At 36.8% G+C, this 19,773-nt stretch overlaps 2 protein-coding genes across 2 annotated transcripts in view; both read right to left on the reverse strand.

Moving 5' to 3' along the window:
- Window positions 1–19,773, reverse strand: part of LOC139465989 (uncharacterized) — a 232,491-nt gene that overhangs the window by 17,514 nt on the left and 195,204 nt on the right. The window contains exons 91-102 of the mRNA XM_071248005.1: window positions 18,743–19,309; window positions 18,190–18,234; window positions 15,752–16,318; window positions 15,404–15,448; window positions 13,651–14,217; window positions 13,378–13,422; window positions 6,785–7,351; window positions 6,160–6,198; window positions 4,102–4,131; window positions 3,164–3,736; window positions 2,947–3,024; window positions 1,536–1,853 (exon numbers count right to left, since the gene is read on the reverse strand). Of these exons, the coding sequence (XP_071104106.1) occupies window positions 1,536–1,853; window positions 2,947–3,024; window positions 3,164–3,736; window positions 4,102–4,131; window positions 6,160–6,198; window positions 6,785–7,351; window positions 13,378–13,422; window positions 13,651–14,217; window positions 15,404–15,448; window positions 15,752–16,318; window positions 18,190–18,234; window positions 18,743–19,309 (3,441 nt within the window). The remainder of the gene's footprint in view (window positions 1–1,535; window positions 1,854–2,946; window positions 3,025–3,163; window positions 3,737–4,101; window positions 4,132–6,159; window positions 6,199–6,784; window positions 7,352–13,377; window positions 13,423–13,650; window positions 14,218–15,403; window positions 15,449–15,751; window positions 16,319–18,189; window positions 18,235–18,742; window positions 19,310–19,773) is intronic.
- LOC139465638 (matrilin-3-like) lies at window positions 7,365–10,380 on the reverse strand. The gene is made up of 2 exons (XM_071247345.1): window positions 9,054–10,380; window positions 7,365–8,760 (listed from the first exon to the last, which is right to left on the reverse strand). Exons 1-2 carry the CDS (start codon window positions 9,583–9,585, stop codon window positions 8,705–8,707), a joined length of 588 nt encoding a protein of 195 aa, XP_071103446.1. The 5' UTR covers window positions 9,586–10,380; the 3' UTR covers window positions 7,365–8,704.

Consider the following 19,773-nt stretch of genomic DNA (forward strand, 5'->3'; position numbering starts at 1 on the left):
AAAAAACAAGCGTATAGTTGACAAAGTCATCTATATCCCCTGCCCATTTTAACACGTTATGGTCCCAAACCAGGTAACTTGTTGCAATGGAAACGTAAAAAATAAAAATTTATAAAATTCCTAAATAGCAAAAGGCACCAGTTCAGTATGTGCCTAGTAGACATGCAAAGTTTTGTAAGAAATTATTTAACGGTTTTTGAGTTACGCTCCGGAAACGAGCACCACCCCTATAGAACCTAAGTCCAACTTGTTGCCATGGCAATGTAAAAAATAAATATTTATAAAATTCCTAAATAGAAAAAGGCACCAGTTCAGTATGTGTCTGGTAAACATGCAAAGTTTTGTAAGAAATTATTTAAAGGTTTTTGAGTTACGCTCCGGAAACAAACAGCACCCTTATAGAACCTAAGTCCAACTTGTTGCCATGGAAACGTAAAAAATAAAAAATTATAAAATTCCTAAATAGCAAGGGGCAGCAGTTCAGCATGAGTCAGATAGATATGCAAAGTTTCGTAAAGAAATATTTGACGGTTTCTGAATTATGCTCCGGAAACGATTTTGGGACGCACACACGCACGCACACACGCATGCACAGAACCCATTTCTATAGAGAAATAATTAGACAGTTGTTGAGTATGTTGAACTTAACACTCTTTGAACAGTATTTCAGCTATATCATAGATTGGGAGGATGTGGGAGGGAAACTTGAAAAGATGGAGGGCTAAAATATTAACAACTTTAGTAAAACCTATGAGCACACATATGTAGGTGACAATAAGAGTGAGTGAGTGAGTTGGTGGGTTAACGCCGCTTTTAACAGTACTCAGCTATATCACGGCTTGTCAGCTTAATGTGAGTGAGGCCCGAAGTGATGCAGGTCTCAACGGTTTACCACTTTGGTGAAACCCGGGTATGATGCTGACAAACCTAGACACATAATCGGGGCGAACCGGGATTCGAACCCACAATCATAGGTTTCTGGTGTGCCCAAGAGATGCACAGCGAATCGCAGCAGCTTAGATGACTTGGCCACCCGTGTCCCGCTGACAATAAGAGCAACAAGACCCTTGCCATAATAAAAGAAATCTTTGCTAAAAGCAGAGTCCATTGTACAATCCTGACTACCAGTATATCTTAAGCATGAGTTTATAAATCACTATAGAATAGTAATGGTACCAGGAGTTTGCACCCATCACAAACACATGAAAAGAAACAAACTGTACAAGTCAAAACAGGGAATTTGCATTGTGATCTTATCATGGAGAATCCATGATTTCAACCAAAAATCATGGGATGATGACTGGCCACACATTCCTCAGTTATATATATATTTCACTGTTTCCTCCCATCATACTTGTGGCTTCACAAAATGACAAGGTAACAAAATGTGTGTATTAACATGACAACAGAACAACTCAGTTTCATTTTGATGCTAGTCATAATATACAGAATTAAGCGTAACTGAGATTCCAAAATATTTAAATCTATTGTCATGCAATACTGAGGTCCATTTCACCAGCTGCAAGAAAACTTACTTGGTCTATCGCCAGCAGATGTTGAGAAGATCTCTCGACGGGTTCGGCGCAGAGCTTCAGCTGTGTTGGTGTAACCGTATATATAAGGTGTATTCCTGACTGCTTTGACTATCTCATCCTTACTATTATATCTATCAAGGTTGAACTCAATACGTGCAGCATCACTGAAGGTTACCATGCCAATGCGGTAGAGGCCAGCATCAACGTCAATACCATTGATGATTGCAATGGTAAAGTTGCGGATTCTGTCAAAGTTCTCCGTTCCAACACTTCCAGAAGAGTCAATGATGAAGACAACATCTGCTGTTGATGTGCACACTGTGGGGAAATACAACAAGAGTCATCAGAAGATGACAAATCCCCCCGGCCCCTACAAATATGAAAGAACAAATTATCTGCCTGTTAAGTCCACTTGATGAAGAATTTCTATCTGATCTGTCTGTCAGTATACAAGAGTAGTTTTTGAGCTATCAAAACAATACCATGGAATTGGGATTCGGAACTTTGTATTTCTATGTCAGGTACACACCAACATGAACAGTCAAAGTCAAACTTGTTGCCAGGGAAACGGAAAAAATATAAATTCTAACAATCCCTAAATAGCAAACGGCACCAGATGACAAACTGGTCATTATATATATATGTGTGCATAGTTTCAAGGAAGAATACCTATTAGTTTTAAAGATGTAGTCAAAGTCAAACTTCTTGCCATGGAAACAGGAAAAGAATATCTAAATCCCTAAATATCAAAAGGCACAACTTCAACCCCTGAATAATACATGTTCATAGTTTGATTCAAAACTGTTGAACAGCTTTTTAGTGCTGCTCCAGAAACGACCCCTACCTCCATTTCAGCAAAGTCTAACTTGCGTCCATAGATACACGGAAAAATTTAATTTTGAAACATTCCTATATAGCAAAAAGCACCACTTCAGCATGTGACTGATACATCTTTCAAGTTTCGATCAAATATACTGAATGGTTTTCGAATTCTGCCCCGCAAATGAAACCCCATCCCCAATTGAGTCTATGTCCAACTTTTTTCCATAAAAATTTAAAAAATAAAAATTAAAAAAATCCCCAAATATAGAAAAGGCACCACTAGATTTGCTATCAAATAAACTGAATGGTTTTGATTATGTTGAATATGGACAGACAGATGGACAGACAGACTGGCTGATCGCTATATCCCCCGCATTATATGCCGGGGGATAACAAATGATATAAATACTTGATAGAAATATACATGATATACCAGTATACAAGATGATTTAACTTACTGATTATAAAATAACTATTTTGTGAAAGCTTTCATTTGGCAAATCACCATCTCTGTCACTTTCCATACACAAATTTGTTGTGACATACAAACAGTTGAGCAGAAGTACCGGTATTGGTATTGTTACCCTACCTGGTGGGGGTCCTGTGTACCTGGTCCTGGTTGGGCGTGGTGTTGTTGTCGGTGGAGGAAGGGTTTCTTGTGGAGGACCTACAAGACAACAAGTCTATTAACCTCAGCCACAATTTATGGATTTACTGTACCTCAAGCTTATATGAACGCATCATGTGTACTAACATTATGTCTACTGATGTATTTTGGTTTAAGCACACATAAGTATTCAGCTCACCATTTTCAATTCCATATGCCAGTCTTCCAGGCAGTTCAGCCATCTCAATCTCACTTCCAAGCAATACCTGGAAGTCATCCAGAGGCAGGGAAGAGACTGAATCAATTTCATCGGTGTTGCCCAGTTTAATGCCAACAGTGTATATAGCAACATTTCGGTCCTTTAGTCTACGGGCAGAATTGATTGCTCTGCGGGAATTCAAACTCTTCTCATTGGCAGTGACCATGACAATGTAGTTCTTTGCCTGAGGCCGGTCACCATTTCGTGACTGGAACATCTGGTTGTAAACTGTGTCGAAGGCACGGGCCATGTCTGGGGCACCACCAGGATTGTTCCTCATTGTTCTGCCAACAGCATTCTGATAGTCATCACTGAAGCCAAAGTCATCCAACTGGAAGCCAACATCTGGTGAACGAGTGAAGGTCATTCCTCCCAAACGGTATGTGCCATCATTAACTTGATCGCTTACTTCATTTGCCATGTTCTTTACAAGGTCAGTCATCCATGTGAACGTTTTGTCATTGACAGTACCATCCAGCATGAAGATAACATCATAGCCTGTCTCCTTGTATGCTGTCAACATATGTCAATTTGTTAACATGGAAAATAATCAAACATCCTTTCTGATGCATTTTGATTGAATAATGTAATATTGTAGTGTCACTGATACCTTCAAAGCTACTCTTTTCAAAGGAGTGAAAACAAATATTACTTTTAGGGAGAAAGAAATAGAACTATGGTTCACAGATGTCATAATTCTAGTGGTTTCCAAGAAGGAATCCAAAGGTATAACAACAGATGGTTCACCATGTCATATAAGCTCACACGGCTCATTGACAGATTATCTGAATGTTGAAATAACAAACAAATAGCTCTTATTTATTATATATGAGCAGAATAAAGATATCCCACGCAACTTGCATTGTTTTCATTCTTACCCCTTGGTTTAGTCGTAGTTGTTGGAGCAGCTGGAATACAAAGCAACAGAAAGTTGAAGGGATGGGTTGCTACAATAAACAGAGCTGGAATAACTTGAACACTGATGAATACATACCCTGACATGGGCAAAATTCTTACATAAACATGTGACATCACGTCTTTCTAGTAGTTAGTTAAGAAATATTGCTGTGAGCACATTTCCTTGTTAATTTATTATCTTTATATTAGCTGTAGCTGTATTATGTATACATATACCTTGAAACATTGTTAGGTTGTACATTTGAAGGTACAGAAGACAGAAATTGTTAAGTGTCAGTTAAGAGCTTAAATTACACAACTTGTGAAATAGACAGAAATATTAGTTTCGATTAAATCTAACTTTATCAAGTTACTTTAAGATGAGAGAAATATGTAACTTAAAAAATCTGAAACTTCATTATTGGATAAGAAGGAACATAGAATAAGGAAGATAGATCAACCAACTGGAATATCCATGTGAAAAGTAGATTTAGGTAAACATGGTAAATGAAATGCGTAAAAGAATACAAATAAGTTGAATTAACAAGTGTGTTCATTTATGCTTTGGAGTTTTGATTTTATGACTTTAAGTAGGAGTCAATGAATATTCCAGTCAGCCTTAGCTACTTCAAAATGTGATGCCTATATACATATACATATGTAAACTGTGATGCCTTGAAGTTGACAATGTATGGTGGTAAATCTTGCAAATTAAAGCATCACATGGAGAAGTTGAAAAACTGAAACAAAAGAGAAGCCTTTATGCATATAATGTGAGTGGTAGGTACTACTGGTATAGAGGGACATGCTTACACTTTTTGTGAACACCTGGTGTAATCACTGATTTCAGTGATCCATTCATATAATCTTCTCCACTCTTTTGCTTTTAACACCCAATGGAACTGCTTTAGCAGATACTCGCTACTGATTATTCTCTGGCGTTGACGTTTCATGTATTTGGGTTACAAAAACCAAAACTGACATGGTTCAGGATAAAACATCTTCAGAATTGAAAGATATATAGTTTTCTTTGTAACATATAATTGTTATAGACTTGAATGTAAGGTCAGGCCAAATTAATTTAGGCCGTTGAGTTGTCTACATTTTGGTCACTGCATAAAGACTTCCTTTTCTGAGGCTTTTTTCATTCTTTGGTTTACAGATCAACCACAATCATCAAAACATCTCATAAATGTGAATTTTCTTCTTCCTGCCATTTGCCATTTCAAATTTTACGAAACCACTCCAAAGTCAATTGGTATAAGATTCAACACTAAAGGAGCACATTTTTTTCATTTGAATGGTATTATATTTCTCCTTACAAAATATATTTTGAAAAAAACATTTAAAAATTATGTGTTTGCAATTTTCTTTTTTTGACTATTTCTTAGAAATAATAATCTGTAAACCATGTAATATAATAGTCCTAAAGATAGTAGAAGTGTGTGATAAGAGGGCTAAGAGTGAGAAGTGAAAACATTGAAACATTAGTCATAGGTGATGGCTTGACTGACTACAATAACACCCCATGCATCTTTGACAAAAGACTCAACAAACACATGGAGGTGCAATAACAACATGTGTGCATTAAAGTGACAACAGAACAGCATTGGAACGAAGGAAACTTGGGAATAATGTGCTGGATGGTAAAGTCTTAAAAGTTGTGCATAAGAACATAGGAACAAAACATCACTGATCACAGCAGTAGGAGATTGGGAGAAGGACATATAGCAGCATAGGAGCATAGAATTCTCAAACAACAAGTTTGTAATGGATGATGTTCATGATCAAGCTTATTGCCTCAAGAACATGCCAACCTTCATATATCTTCAATGATAATACTATATGTGTATAAATATGAAGAAGGAAGATTGACTGAGATACATAGGGGTAATTGGTGCTGCAGGAGGGTTGCTGCTGACAGGATGTACTGCAGGCATGGCATCATGGTTCTAAAATAGAAACACCAGAAACACCAGAAATATGGACATGCAAGGAGATATATGCACTAATAGACATGGATATAATTTATCTGAAACCTGTAGTGGTGGTTGTTGTTGGCGGTGGTGGTGGATCCCCTGAGAGGAGAAGAGAAGACAAACCATCAACATTAGCAGAATGTGAAAATCACAACCAACAACACATCAACAAGTTTCTTTATTCAAGGAAAATCAATACATTGAAAAATTAACAAGTACCTTGTGGTATATTTCATCTATAAAAACATTTACAAACACACTAAAATGATTATCACAAATGACATGTCAAAATAATACAAAATCTCAATATGGACCTTGGATGGTACTGAGAGTTAATTTATGTAATATATTCTTAACTTATCATAACAAAAACAAAAATTTCTTCTTTGATAGGCATTTAGAAGTTGGAATTCTAAGTAAGGATAAGAATTTATGGATGAACAACTTCTTTATTACAAATAAAAGCGACGTTTCAGTGTAGGTTCGAACACAGTTATCAAGCAAGTGATAACTCTGTTAGAACCTACACCGAAAAGTCGCTCTTAATTGTAATAAAGAAGATGTTCATCCATAAATTCTTATCCTTACTTAAAAACAAAAATGTTTGATGAATTTTCCCCCAAGTCTGACGCATATTCTGATTAACATTTTTACAGTAATAAAGACCTACAATAGCTGGACCTACTCATAATGGCTTCCATTATGCCAGGCAGCTCTCTGAACTCTGCCTCTGATCCCAGCAGGTACTGGTAGGCATCAAGTGGCTTGGTGGTGATATCGTCTAAGTTCTGTGTATTCCTTAGATTCACGCCAACAGTGAAGATTCTCCCTCCTGTATTTTGGAACCTTCTGGCAGCCTGTTGTGCACGGCTTGCACTCAGACCACGTTCATTACCTGTCATGATGACCATATAGTTGCCTGCATTTGGACGGTCACCATTACCACGGGTGAACATCCGTGTTCGTACAGTGTCCATTGCTTGGGAGAAGCTTGGTGATCCTCCAGGACGGTTGAATGAGTTGAGATTGTTGTCCAGTGCATTGACAACATCTGTCTGCCAGCCATTGTCATTCAACTGGAAGCCCATGTTGGGAGATCTAGTGAAGGCCATTCCTCCAACTCGAAACTCGCCAGAATCAATGTTCATTGTATTAGCAAAGTTCTTGGCAAAGTTCTTGAACCATCCATAGATCTGGCGGTTGACAGTTCCATCCAGCATAAAGATGACATCAAAACCTGTGTCCATGTAAGCTATTAGAAAAAAAAGATAGAAAATACAATTAAACACACACAGCAGCAAAAATCCAATTTCATAACATTATCATAATGCAGATTACTTTACATTTTGTGAATTAAACCTCAATTCTGATGATAAGAAATTAAATCAAATAACATAAATGAAAAACAAGATACACTATGAAAAGATAAAGCTTACAGTTTTGTGAACAGACTCAGTGACAGGTGTGTTAATGGTCATTGTTCTGACAATGATCTGAGCATGGAGTTATCCAAACAAGATGATCCCAACATAGTTAGTTGCTGCCTGAAGCTGGAGCCATCATCGATCATAACAGCATAGACTTTCTTGGTTTCAAAGATCCAAAGGCTTCCAAAATGTTTGCCAGATGCCACAAGGTATATGCGCCAGCCTATAGCGATCTACGCGCTGGTGAGTTGACTATGACAAACAGCCATCTTGCCATCCAGTTAGAGCCGCGAGCGAGCATTGGAAGATGTAAGTTCACTCGTCACACCAAGCCATTCCAATTGGCCAAACATTATAGAGTCTTCAGGGTTGTAAAGTTGGGTTAAAAGCTGCAGATGGAGATATGAGCCAGAGCTGAGGTGTCAGCCTTAGAACATATTGTTTGTCAGCCACGGAAATAATAGTGGTTGCAGTTGTCACACACAGTTTGCCATAGTGAGTCAGGGAACTGTTATTTTGTTCAGGTGTTATAAGAGAGAGGTAGGGTGTCTCTGTGGAGGTCAGCCAATTGAAGACAACACTCTATAGTATCACACAAATTTAGTAACAATGCTATTACATATATTTCGTTGGCACTAAAATAGATACGTTTCTACTTGATATAAGTTTTACTATTAAGTTTACACTGTTTTGATTTCATAAAATTGAGCCTGAAAGTATGAATTAACAGTATTATGCATATTAAATTTACAAAATTATCATATATTTAAATGTTGTAGATATATTTCAGAATAGTCTGGTTCTTATGTTAGATGATTAAGAATAATCTTACTTAAGCTAAGATCTATATATGAACTCACAGATGCTCTGCTGTTAGTTGCCAATAAGCAGCAGCACTAGATATGAAGATGCATGTAAAACACACATGTTGTGAACACATTAAAGTAGCCCAATTCATATTGGTAATTCATTTCCAAAAGGTCTTTTTATGTCAATAATAACCCTGCATCATTTGCACAACGTTTATGGCGGTCAAAGCAGAGAGATCATGTTGTGTAAGTAAATCATGAACATCTACTGCACATAAAACATGGTTATGGAGACCTAAAATTGAATATTTATTACATAATCTCCCTCTTATCGCCTTACACACACGCAATATCACAACATGATTTGTTTTACTCTTTTTGAAAATCACCTGGAGTAGGAGGCTTGGTTGGCAAAACCTGTCCAACTGAACAACAAACACAAACACTAATAAGAAACTAATTTCAAACAATTACATTACAGTGAGAATTTCATTCTACTGCAACAAGCTTTTAAACATAGAACTTAAACCTTACAAGGAAACACCTATAAAATCTCTGCAGAACTATACATATCTCTTGTAGATAAATGCAATGAGGTAAAGAATAATGCTAATATATATCTCAAGAATTAAAGATGTGTGTAGTGATTGAGATTTAGGATGCTTGTACACAGGATAATCCTTTCCAAGTGTCTTTGACTGTCTCATGCCTAGCATACCTCTAAGACTAGAGTTGATAATCCCTGGAAGCTCAAGCAACTCATCAAAAGTCCTAATGTAGAAGCGATGTTGATCCGCTGGCAGTGAAGACACAGCATTAAGTTCCTCTTTGTCTCCAATGTTGAATCCAACTATGTTAATACTCACTCCTTTCTCTTTTAATCGTTTGGCTGCATGGAGGGTTTTATTTTTATGAGTACTATAATCATTGGCTGTTATCATTATAATAATGTTCTGGGCTTGCGGACGATCTCCATTACTGTAGGTAAACATTCTGGTACGGACATAATCAAGAGCTTTATCAAGACTTGACTTGTAAAGGTTGGAACCAGGGAATTTGGAGTTGATAGCATTGAAGATATAAGGCTGGTAGCCATAGGTGTTCAGGTGGAAGCGCAATTTGGGCAGTCTGGAGTATGTGATTGCTCCAATCCTGTATTGGCCAGAGAAGATGTCCAACTGATCTACAATCTCGGAGGATAGATTTGTCATCCATCCATAGTAGATGCGGTCCACAGACATGTCCAGCATAAATACAATGTCATAACCATCTTCACTATGGACAACTGGGAGAAGAAAAAAACAATTTGAATGGACTGGTTGACAATATACTCATATATTACCCCTGAATCATAATTTATAAATAGATGAAGGCTTTACATTATAAACATAATTCAATTGGTTGACTTCAATCATTCTTATGCATAGAGGGAAAATTCAGTTATTTATAGCAGTCAAATATCTGCCTAAAAAGATATTCTTGAACATTCAAAATACACCTATTGAATACTATGTAATGAGTCAAATATTTATAAATACTTTAAAATCAAAATGCATTTTACAGGATCATGATGTGTTAAATTGGTTTCTGTTCCCAAAATGTACTTTATATGGCATCCTATACTAAATATGGACTAACCAAAGATCAGAATGAGCAGATATCTAGAGACAAATTAGTTTGCCAATCTAAGAAGCATCTGCCAGGCTCACCTAGAGAATCTCATTCATATGTTTAGCATCTATCATATGATTGCCAATTAAGCAGAGTGAGGGAGTATGGTTTTACGAAGCTTTAAGTAATATTCCGGCAATATCACGGCGGGGGACACCAAAAATGGGCTTCACACATTGTACCCATTTCGGGAATTAAGCAGAGAAATAAAGACAAACTAGGTAGTTATTGCATGATAAGTATTAAGCCTACTCAAGAATGTGTCACAGGAAAGTGAGGAAGAACATTTTTTTACCTCAGATACTAGAGAAATAAGCAAAACTACATTGTATTATTTGGCATAGTCTATTGTAAACGAGCAGAGAAACCTACTGGTCATGACAACTATGCCCTATGTGAATAGTAACCTGGTGATCTGGTGACTGGACTTTGAATAGTTGGGACTGCAGTGAGCTTTGCTGACAGAGGACCAATCAGTGATGTCATGATGGTGAGGAATTTAAAAAAAAATTAAACAAAATCAGTAACTCATCAGGAACCAATTAAAAACAGGATGAAAGGATCAGCCAATAAAAAATTTTAGTGACGGATCCAGAGGGAGGGTTCTGGGGGTGGCCAACAGATTTTTTTTTATAAATCTGATAACATTTTGTATGTGCAGGGCCTATCATGATATCATGTTCATTTGGTTGTGAAAGTAAAATTAATAATGTTTTAAATATAGTGTATGTGATTTTTGGGTGGACTTCCCCTCACCCCACTGAAGTTACAATTGGCCAAAGTGGAACCCCCTTTTTCTAACATCCTGTTTTTTTATGAGTATACACAATATACTTCATGTTGTGTTATCGATTTGAGTTGTCTACTAGTTGCTCAATATAACTAGCCTTTGTCAACGCCAATTTTAGCACGTAATCTCATCCAGATAGATCTGTAGAATTGGTATTTATGGTTCACCAATGCCATGCCTATTCATTATACTAACCATATATAAGATACAGTAAATTATGGTTATAACTCCAAGTGACCACTAATTTTAGTTTGTTATAACAGCAGCATATGCCTGGTACCAAAACAGTTAATTATATCAGTTCAAAATAAGTTTGTTCATTATAAACATAGTTTACTGTAAGCCCAAAGCAAATTATATCCTATCCAAATACCCGGCAGTCTCTGAACTAGCAATAGTTCTCCTTTCCAACCCTACTACACCTACCCTCTTTCATTCGGTGCTGGATCACTTGAGTAAAGTTCTCTAGTTCCTGTCCATCTTGTATCAGGTACTGGAACTCATCCAGTGGTTTGGAGGATATAGAATCGAGCTCATATGTGTCATTTAGTTTGATCCCTACTGCATACACCCCTATTCCTGTATCCTTCAACCTCTGAGCAGCAGAAATGGTTTCCTCTGTGTGAACACTTTCATGACTGTCTGTCAGTAGCACGACAAAGTTTGAAGCTTTTGGTCTATCCCCTGCTTGAGGAGTGAACATATTGGAGAGAACATGGTCAAAGGCCAGAGCAACATTTGAAGGTGATACTCTTGGCAGATTGATGAACTTCTCATCTATGATATCCAGGATCTGTTGATGTTTCGTGTATTCATCAAGATCCACAATGGTGTTGGGTTTTTGACTGTACCTCATTGACCCTACTCTGTACTTCCCTGATTCTATGTCCAGGGTAGATACAAATGTTTTCACAAATTCATGGATCCAGTCAAAGTGTGGCAACCCTGCTGTTTCGTCCAACATGAAGATGATGTCATATCCTTCCTTGTCAGCAGCTATAATGATACTTAATACGTAGAATGTAGTTTACCACTTCCTAAATCATATCTTGAGGTTAATCGGAAAGTTAAAAATCATATAAACTTTTTAGACACTAAGATATATATGTTTTCAAGAAAATAAGGAGAAAACTGAATAAAACTTGGAAACATATTGTTCAAGGTTCCTTCGATGTTAAAATGGAATTAGTTTGCTAGTATCCTCAGCGAGGTCTCTACCCCAATGTCCTTGATGTCTGCAGTGCCCGGCATCATAAGTGTCATGTTTCTTTGGTGATCTGTTTTGTTGGATGGAAACTCCTTGCTCAGTTCATTTTTTCATATGTAATGTCTCCAACACAGAGCCATAAAGTGTCACATATGAACTCTTGTCACTGAGCCATATCCAAACCTGTCTGCTGAAATATTATATATGCAAGTCAATGTTTGAATTAAAAAAGGATGTTCTTTTCACACAAACAGGATCAGTGTCACAGATCACAGAGACAAGGCACACAGTGGCAATGGCACATAACACAAACAATACTGGACATGACATGAAACATAAGGAAACAAACACAATAACACTTGTCTGAAAAATCAACACAATTATCAACTAAACATAATTATAAAATACCTAAATTGTTATAATCTTAACTTCAGTTAATACAATAAGAACCCAAAATCTAAGAAGTACAAGACACAACAACAAAAATGTTGGATACATCATGCAGGGAAAATGTAGTTCTGGAAAACATGCAGATGGAGGTTCTTGAGGAACTCATGGTCAATCTTCTCAGTGTCAGTTCTGTGCATTCCTAGATCTGTGATGTCTTTCTTCTTGACGTGCTAGGCTAGACATCTAATTTTGCAATCAGTTTGTACTTCAGTCTACAAGGGGTCACTCCATCTCTGCAACTGCAAGGATTTGCATAATTCTCTATACTACAAGCCTTCCTTTGTCTATCCTATCTTGCTACATGTGTGCTGGGGCTGTCACTAAAACTACAGGAAATGAATGGTGAAATTAAGTGCAAAGAAGAGATTGGGACACAAGGAAAGAAAGAAGGTCGGGGCTAAAGGAAAACAAACTCATGATTCTTTAACTCTTGCCGAATTCCTGTATTCTTTGTTGGATTTTTGACTGACAAGATATTAGAATATTGGTGAATTGCAATTTTTACAATGGTCAAGCATACCGGTACACTGAAATGGGCATATTCCTTTTTCCAATTCTCCAAAAACAGATTACTGATAGATGAAGATGATCATGTATGTGGATAATCCTTTGGAAGAATGTTTTCTTAACTGTAGAAAATGTGACTGAATGCAATCTTGGAAAACGTAAGGAAACAGTCGGAAAGCAAATTATGTCTGCTTTCTTGAAATAAGGATTATGAATGTTGGGGCTGATTGAGAGATAAGAATCAAAAACATGATGAGAAAATACATTAATAATAGTGACTTGGAATTCAGGACACTACGGAAAATGTATGGGAAGTTGAGGAGTTGACAATCGTTGGTCTATAACTATGGAATCACTGGATTGAGGAAACTGAGGATATTCTAAGAAAGATGACATGTCACAATGACTAGTGTGAACCTGTTGGTCTTGGAGTAGTGGGTGGTGGCAGTGTCACAGGAGCAGCTGAAGGCAGAGCATATTTTCTAGTTATCATTTGCACATTAGTTTTCTCATATTTTGAAGAGACTCAACATTTTCAAGGTGTAAAACTGCCTATACATTCTATACAACTCGGGATAAAAGTTTGCTTACTTATTAATGAAAAAAAATTTTTTTTTACTCTTTCGCAAGATTATAGATTATTAGATAAAGAGAATTCAATATTCATGAGGCCTGATTGTGCAAACACACCATTTGAAAAGTGGTAGCTGATGATCCCTGGCAGTTCCTCAAGTCCACCTTCCTCATTGATGAGGTACTGATACTGATCCAGTGGATGAGTTGTTACTGCATCTAGCTCATCTGTGTTACCCAGGTTGAAACCAATGGTGAAAATTCCAGTTCCCTGATTCTGGAGCCGCTGAGAAGCACCCATAGCAGCACCAGTGTTCAAACTCTCCTCATTGGCTGTCATCATTATGATAAAGTTGCGAGCATTGGGACGATCCCCTCTACGAGCAGTAAACATGTTATTTCTAACATAGTCAAAGGCTCCACCCAAATCTGGTTTTCCTCCTGGAGTGTTCCTGGTTTTGGATTTGAGACCTTCCATAACTTCTGACTGCCAACCATTGTCATTTAGATTAAAAGCAAGATTTTGTCCTCTGTTGAAGATCATTGCTCCAACTCGGAACTCCCCAGAATCAATATCCATTTGCGATGCAAAGTTGCGAGCAAAGTTCTGCATCCATCCAAAGTATCTGTTGTCGACAGTTCCATCAAACATGAAGATGATATCATAGCCTGTATCACTGTAAGCTACAAATTTGTTGAAAACATCATTATATTGCTGGTATAAAGAGATCTATCTTCCGACAAGCCTCACAGACAACATAATTAACCTAACACAGAAAACACAAGCACTTTCATTGCAACACACACATATACTTAATACTTCATGCTTTTATACATAATCTGAAAAAAAGAATTATTGATTGCATACATATTATGAGAACAATGTGAAACATAAACCAAAATGTTCACAAGTTTAAAAATTAAAAGTGATTATATTTTAAACAACATCTTTTCTCAAAGCATGCTATGTGCAGATTCATGTAGAGTCTCTTGTGTTTGAGACACATGGATGAGACATTTATGTGGTACAAGGTACCATTTCATAAAACAGGTATCTAAAATCTGGAAACCATTCAAGTTGCAAGTACTTAGAGAAGTAAGAAGACAGTTTGGTGTAGTATAGACTGCCACAAACTGAAGACAACAATGGAAGGACAGCTATGAATCTAAAAATAGAGACAAAGCAGTAAAGAGAAATAAAGCAAGACATATAGAAAACCAGAAAATGCAGCAACAATACTCAAGAGTGCAACACAAGGAAAGTGGGAATCTAAGAAGGGGTCAATTAAGATATTGACATCAGTGTCAAAACAAAGATGCACGGTCTTCCCATGGCAAAAAGAAGTTTGTTGGCTGAACAAATGATAGGGGAAATAGATGGTTGTGTGGATATATAGAAGGCTGAAAGCATTCAATGAATCTTTGAATCTCTATTTTCAAAGTGATTGAGTAAAAGATTACTGGTACTATTAGGTTAGAATTAGCAAACAGTGAAAGAGATATGTTTCTTTTGCAGGGAAAGGACATAGCATATGAAGTTCCTACAGACTGTCAAAATTTATTAAGGTATAGACTCGCTCCTGCAATTCTGTCACTGAAAATGACAAAAGCAAGAAAAGTCTTCACAACTAGTAATTGATTTGATTTGAATGTCAGTTACAGATTATAAAAGGCCTGACAACTGTCAGGTGCTTTCAATGGACACGATTCTACTTGAAAATTCATTCATCTTGGGTAGAGAAACTGTAACTTTTCTAATATTCTACAGATGGTGATTCTGTGCGTGAGGGTAACAGGAAGTAGAAGAGGGAGCATGACAAGAGATGTGCAGGGGAAATCTTGGCACATCAAGATGAATATAAAAATCAACCTGTTGGTCTTGGTGTAGTTGTTGGTGGCAATGTCACAGGATAAGCTGTAGACAAATACAACACCAACTGTTCAACATAACGAACCAGACAAACATTCCAAATTGTTATTTTGTTGTATAACTTTGTGTGAAACAAGGCTGGTCATTACAATTCTTCAAAACAAATTCCCCTAATATTTAAGAAAATGAAGGTTTTACGACAATGACATGATATCAGATGATCATATATATTTCGAAGATAAGAGTTTTCAGTTTTATATTATCACAATTGCATTAATATATTTTTTTATCCTATTTAAAAGAACAAAAGGAACTGAATTTTCATCAGGCCTGATTGTGCAAACACACCATTTGAAAAGTGGTTGCTGATGATCCCTGGCAGTTCCTCAAGTCCACCTTCCTCATTGATGAGGTACTGATACTGATCCAGTGGATGAGTTGTTACTGCATCTAGCTCATCTGTGTTACCCAGGTTGAAACCAATGGTGAAAATTCCAGTTCCCTGATTCTGGAGCCGCTGAGAAGCACCTACAGCAGCACCAGTGTTCAAACTCTCCTCATTGGCTGTCATCATTATGATAAAGTTGCGAGCATTGGGACGATCCCCTCTACGAGCAGTAAACATGTTATTTCTAACATAGTCAAAGGCTCGACCCAAATCTGGTTTTCCTCCTGGAGTGTTCCTGGTTTTGGATCCAAAATCTCCTATAACTTCTGACTGCCAACCATTATCATTCAGATTGAACGCAAGATTTTGACCTCTGTTAAAAGTCATAGCTCCAACTCGGTACTCCCCAGAATCAATATCCATTTGCGATGCAAAGTTACGAGCAAAGTTCTGCATCCATCCAAAGTATCTGTTGTCGACAGTTCCATCAAACATGAAGATGATATCATAGCCTGTATCACTGTAGCCTAAAAGCCATTAACAAATAGCAAAAATGAAATATATAAACAGGTTCCTGTTAAGTCTTAACAATGGCATACAATTGGAGTGTTGCAACACCTGACAATATGATGATTTAAAATCAACAATATTTCTAGAATCATCTGAACACAAACATAATTTCATTGAGTGATCACTATAACCAGAAATTGTTTCTGATTATACAAATTAACTTGTCTACAATTTGAATTTGTTTGAAATCTGTTTATATTTGGCTACTGTCCAGAAATTAGCTGGTGTAATTATGCAATCTAATCCTTGTCTACAATGGTCACATTTATTTGATCTGATTACATATGGCCTATCCATAACAATTTTATGTTTTTAGACATTTGAATAAAGACAAAGGCAAGCTGTGATATTATCTTGATGTCATTGCTGTATCCGCATCTTTTCACTACGATGAGCAAGCATCTTGGTTCTGTCCTAGCACATGAATAAAACATCTGTCATGTGCTTTTGTCAACAATGAAACATGACAACAGCAAAAATGATAATTGCCAATCCATGAAAATAATATATATATTCAGATTCCATAAATCTAAAAAATGGTGATAATCTGTAAGTTTTCTGTTTCATGAAACAGTCAAACAAAAAATCTCCCCCAAAATGGAACAGGAGTATCTGTACTTCCTAGGTGAATATTCTGATTGGCCAGAGGTCAACTTGATGAATCCAGTGATGACTTCCAAGACAAATGGACAAATCAACTATAAACATTGTGCTAATGGAACAGTTTACAGAATCATTTGAAGATGTCCATTGGATCTGATCCACAAAGCATTTCCTGACAACATATATCCACTCATCACTGGCAAATTAACATGACATTTTGTTTCATGTTCAGTTTCAACAATGAAATATTGAAACACATAAGTCAGTGAGCAACATATACCACCAAGAAGGTGTATCCAGAATTGATGAACCTTTGATCTCCATTAGTCATTTGTTGAAGTTTTCATTTTGACATCACATCAGGATTGTGGAATATGACAAATGCCTTTCCATTGTGGTAACTGGTCAAACATGATTTAAATATAAAAATCTTCATGTATAATCTTTATGCTTAGAGATGATTTAGTTCGTTTTGAGTGCAAATAAATAACTTTCCCTGACAAACTAATATTAGACATGTGATATGCCAACGTTCTATGAAAGTGCTGATGTAATAGTGCTTATGTGGACAGTGAAACTTTAACATTCTGTGACCGATGTTCTTGGTGATAAATCCATTCTGGCAGTTAGTGTGTGCATTAGTCTGGGCATTGATAATAAAAATGGCCAAGACAGTATGCCAATGAAGCTTCATATATGTTGGAAGAACCTCAAAAACAGGTAAAATGATTCTTTGAGACAAGAGCAGTTGAACTTTTATATGAAAAATATCCATAGGCTAGAAGCCAACAAATGGATAGCTCCAGGTCTTTGACAAAATCATTGATTTTGTATGAACTCATAATTTGATTTTGAAGATTTAATTTGCCACCACTGATGATCAAAAAACACATCTTTGGTTGGGCTGGTTGAGTGAATATGGTTCCACGGGCTTTGAGTAATATTTCACCAACATTACAGTGAGTAACACAAGAAATGGGCTATACACATTGTACCCCATTTTTGAGTGAAAGGTTTCAGAGAATATGAAAGTTGAAAGTTTGAAAATATATAGAAGGAAAACTTGTCAAGAAACTACATGAGATCTCTGAACAATGCCGCCTGAAAGGTGCATACAGTGCTGGTGATGAACAACTATTATGTAAATGACAGTAAATGTGAAATCATTCTCAGTGCATCCAAGCAACTGGGATGTGAATGGAACAATGGGAGGTAAAGATCAGACCTGGAGTTGGAGCTGGCGTTGTTGGTGCTGGTGTCACTGGACCAGCTGTAAGGAGATCCATCAATTTTGGAATGGTTTTTAATAACTATTAATTGTTAAAGTTTTGAACTAACACTCAGAAATAGTTACATTTGAAGTATGTTCAACACTATTTTAGGTGTTTTGTGCATGTCAGAGGTTCTGTAGCTCACCTGATTTTTTTAAATTGACATACGTGCTAATGCACACATAAAATGCTTAAGAGTAAAATGACATGTTTATTGTGGTCGTCCTAGTAAATAAGGTGTCACAAGTTATTAACTGGGACTATTCATGCATAATAACATCATAGACATTCTAAATTCAGGTGAGATGTTGTCATTGTGAAAGTAGAAGAATGATGATGTACAGATGAATGAGAGACAATGCAGCATGATGTAAGCTCACATGAACAAATGATCCAGGTGAGTGATAAATAGTACTAGTATGTAAGTGTACAAACATTCAATGCTTTGGACTTTATCATTTTATATCTCATTCTATATTAATTATGTGGTAATTTCATGTAACACACCTGCTTCCATTTGATATGACATGATTCTTGGCAATTCTGTAAGTTCTTCTTCCTGGTTAATGAGATGCTGAAAATCATCCACGAGTGGTGTAGTGATTGAGTCCAGTTCATCTGTACTTCCAAGTTCCATGCCTACAGTGAAGACACCAATTCCTGCCTCTTGCAATCGGCCAAAAGCAGCTTGTGCTGCAGCCGTGTCTTGACTTCTTTCTTTGTCTGTCATTAGGATAATGAAGTCTCTGGCTTTGGGACGGTCTCCATTAGCAGCCGTAAACATATATTCTCGAACAACATTAAATGCTGCACCAATGTCTGGTGCTCCACCTGGGCTGTTCACTGGTTTTGACTGAAGGGCTGACATCACTTCTGACTGAAATCCATTTTCATTTAAATGGAAAGCAAGGATCTGACCTTGTGTAAAAGTCATTGCTCCAACTCGGAACAAACCAGAGTCAATGTCCATCTGAGAAGCAAAGTTGTTGGCAAAGCTTTTCATCCAGCTGAAGTGTTTGTTACTGGCCGTTCCATCAAACATAAAGACAACATCATATCCTGTCTCGCTGTATCCTACAAGTGTTAAAGCAGCATTATCTTCAATACTGAACCAATGCTGATCTAAATTTGATTGTATTAATTATGGTTATTGTTTGCGATGTTCAGTTAATGATGGAAATGAGATCTGAGACACAAAATTTATTCAGAACCTATCAAAAAACATTCTGATGTGAATGACAGAAACTAAGTGCAGACAGGTATTCTATTAGTGACCATGAGATGGAATCACTAAAGTGTATCTGTAGACATGCTGCAGACTTGATAGCTGTATGGCCCTATGACAGCATGAACGGAAATGCATACCAGCAAGAGAAACATGCCAGATCTTAGTAACATACATCAGTTCATCAAGGTTGCATTTGTGAGGTACAAAAATGATGAGTCATGTCATAATAACTCATATATGAATATCAAAGCAAAAGGTTATAGAAAACCAAAATGACCTTAACAACAAACGTGTAAAGTTTACTTGAAAC

This window comes from Haliotis cracherodii, unplaced genomic scaffold (genome assembly GCF_022045235.1).
Source record: "Haliotis cracherodii isolate W230 unplaced genomic scaffold, xgHalCrac1.p SCAF_18, whole genome shotgun sequence".
Classification (NCBI taxonomy): Eukaryota; Metazoa; Mollusca; class Gastropoda; order Lepetellida; family Haliotidae; genus Haliotis; species Haliotis cracherodii.

Bases quoted from the DNA above. Each gene is read 5' to 3' on its own strand.
- LOC139465638 (XM_071247345.1), bottom strand. From the start codon at position 9,585: ATGCTGGACATGTCTGTGGACCGCATCTACTATGGATGGATGACAAAT. The intron at 8,761-9,053 runs GTATGCTAGGCA...TTTGTTGTTCAG, and splicing joins TATCAACTCTAGTCTTAGAG to TTGGACAGGTTTTGCCAACC.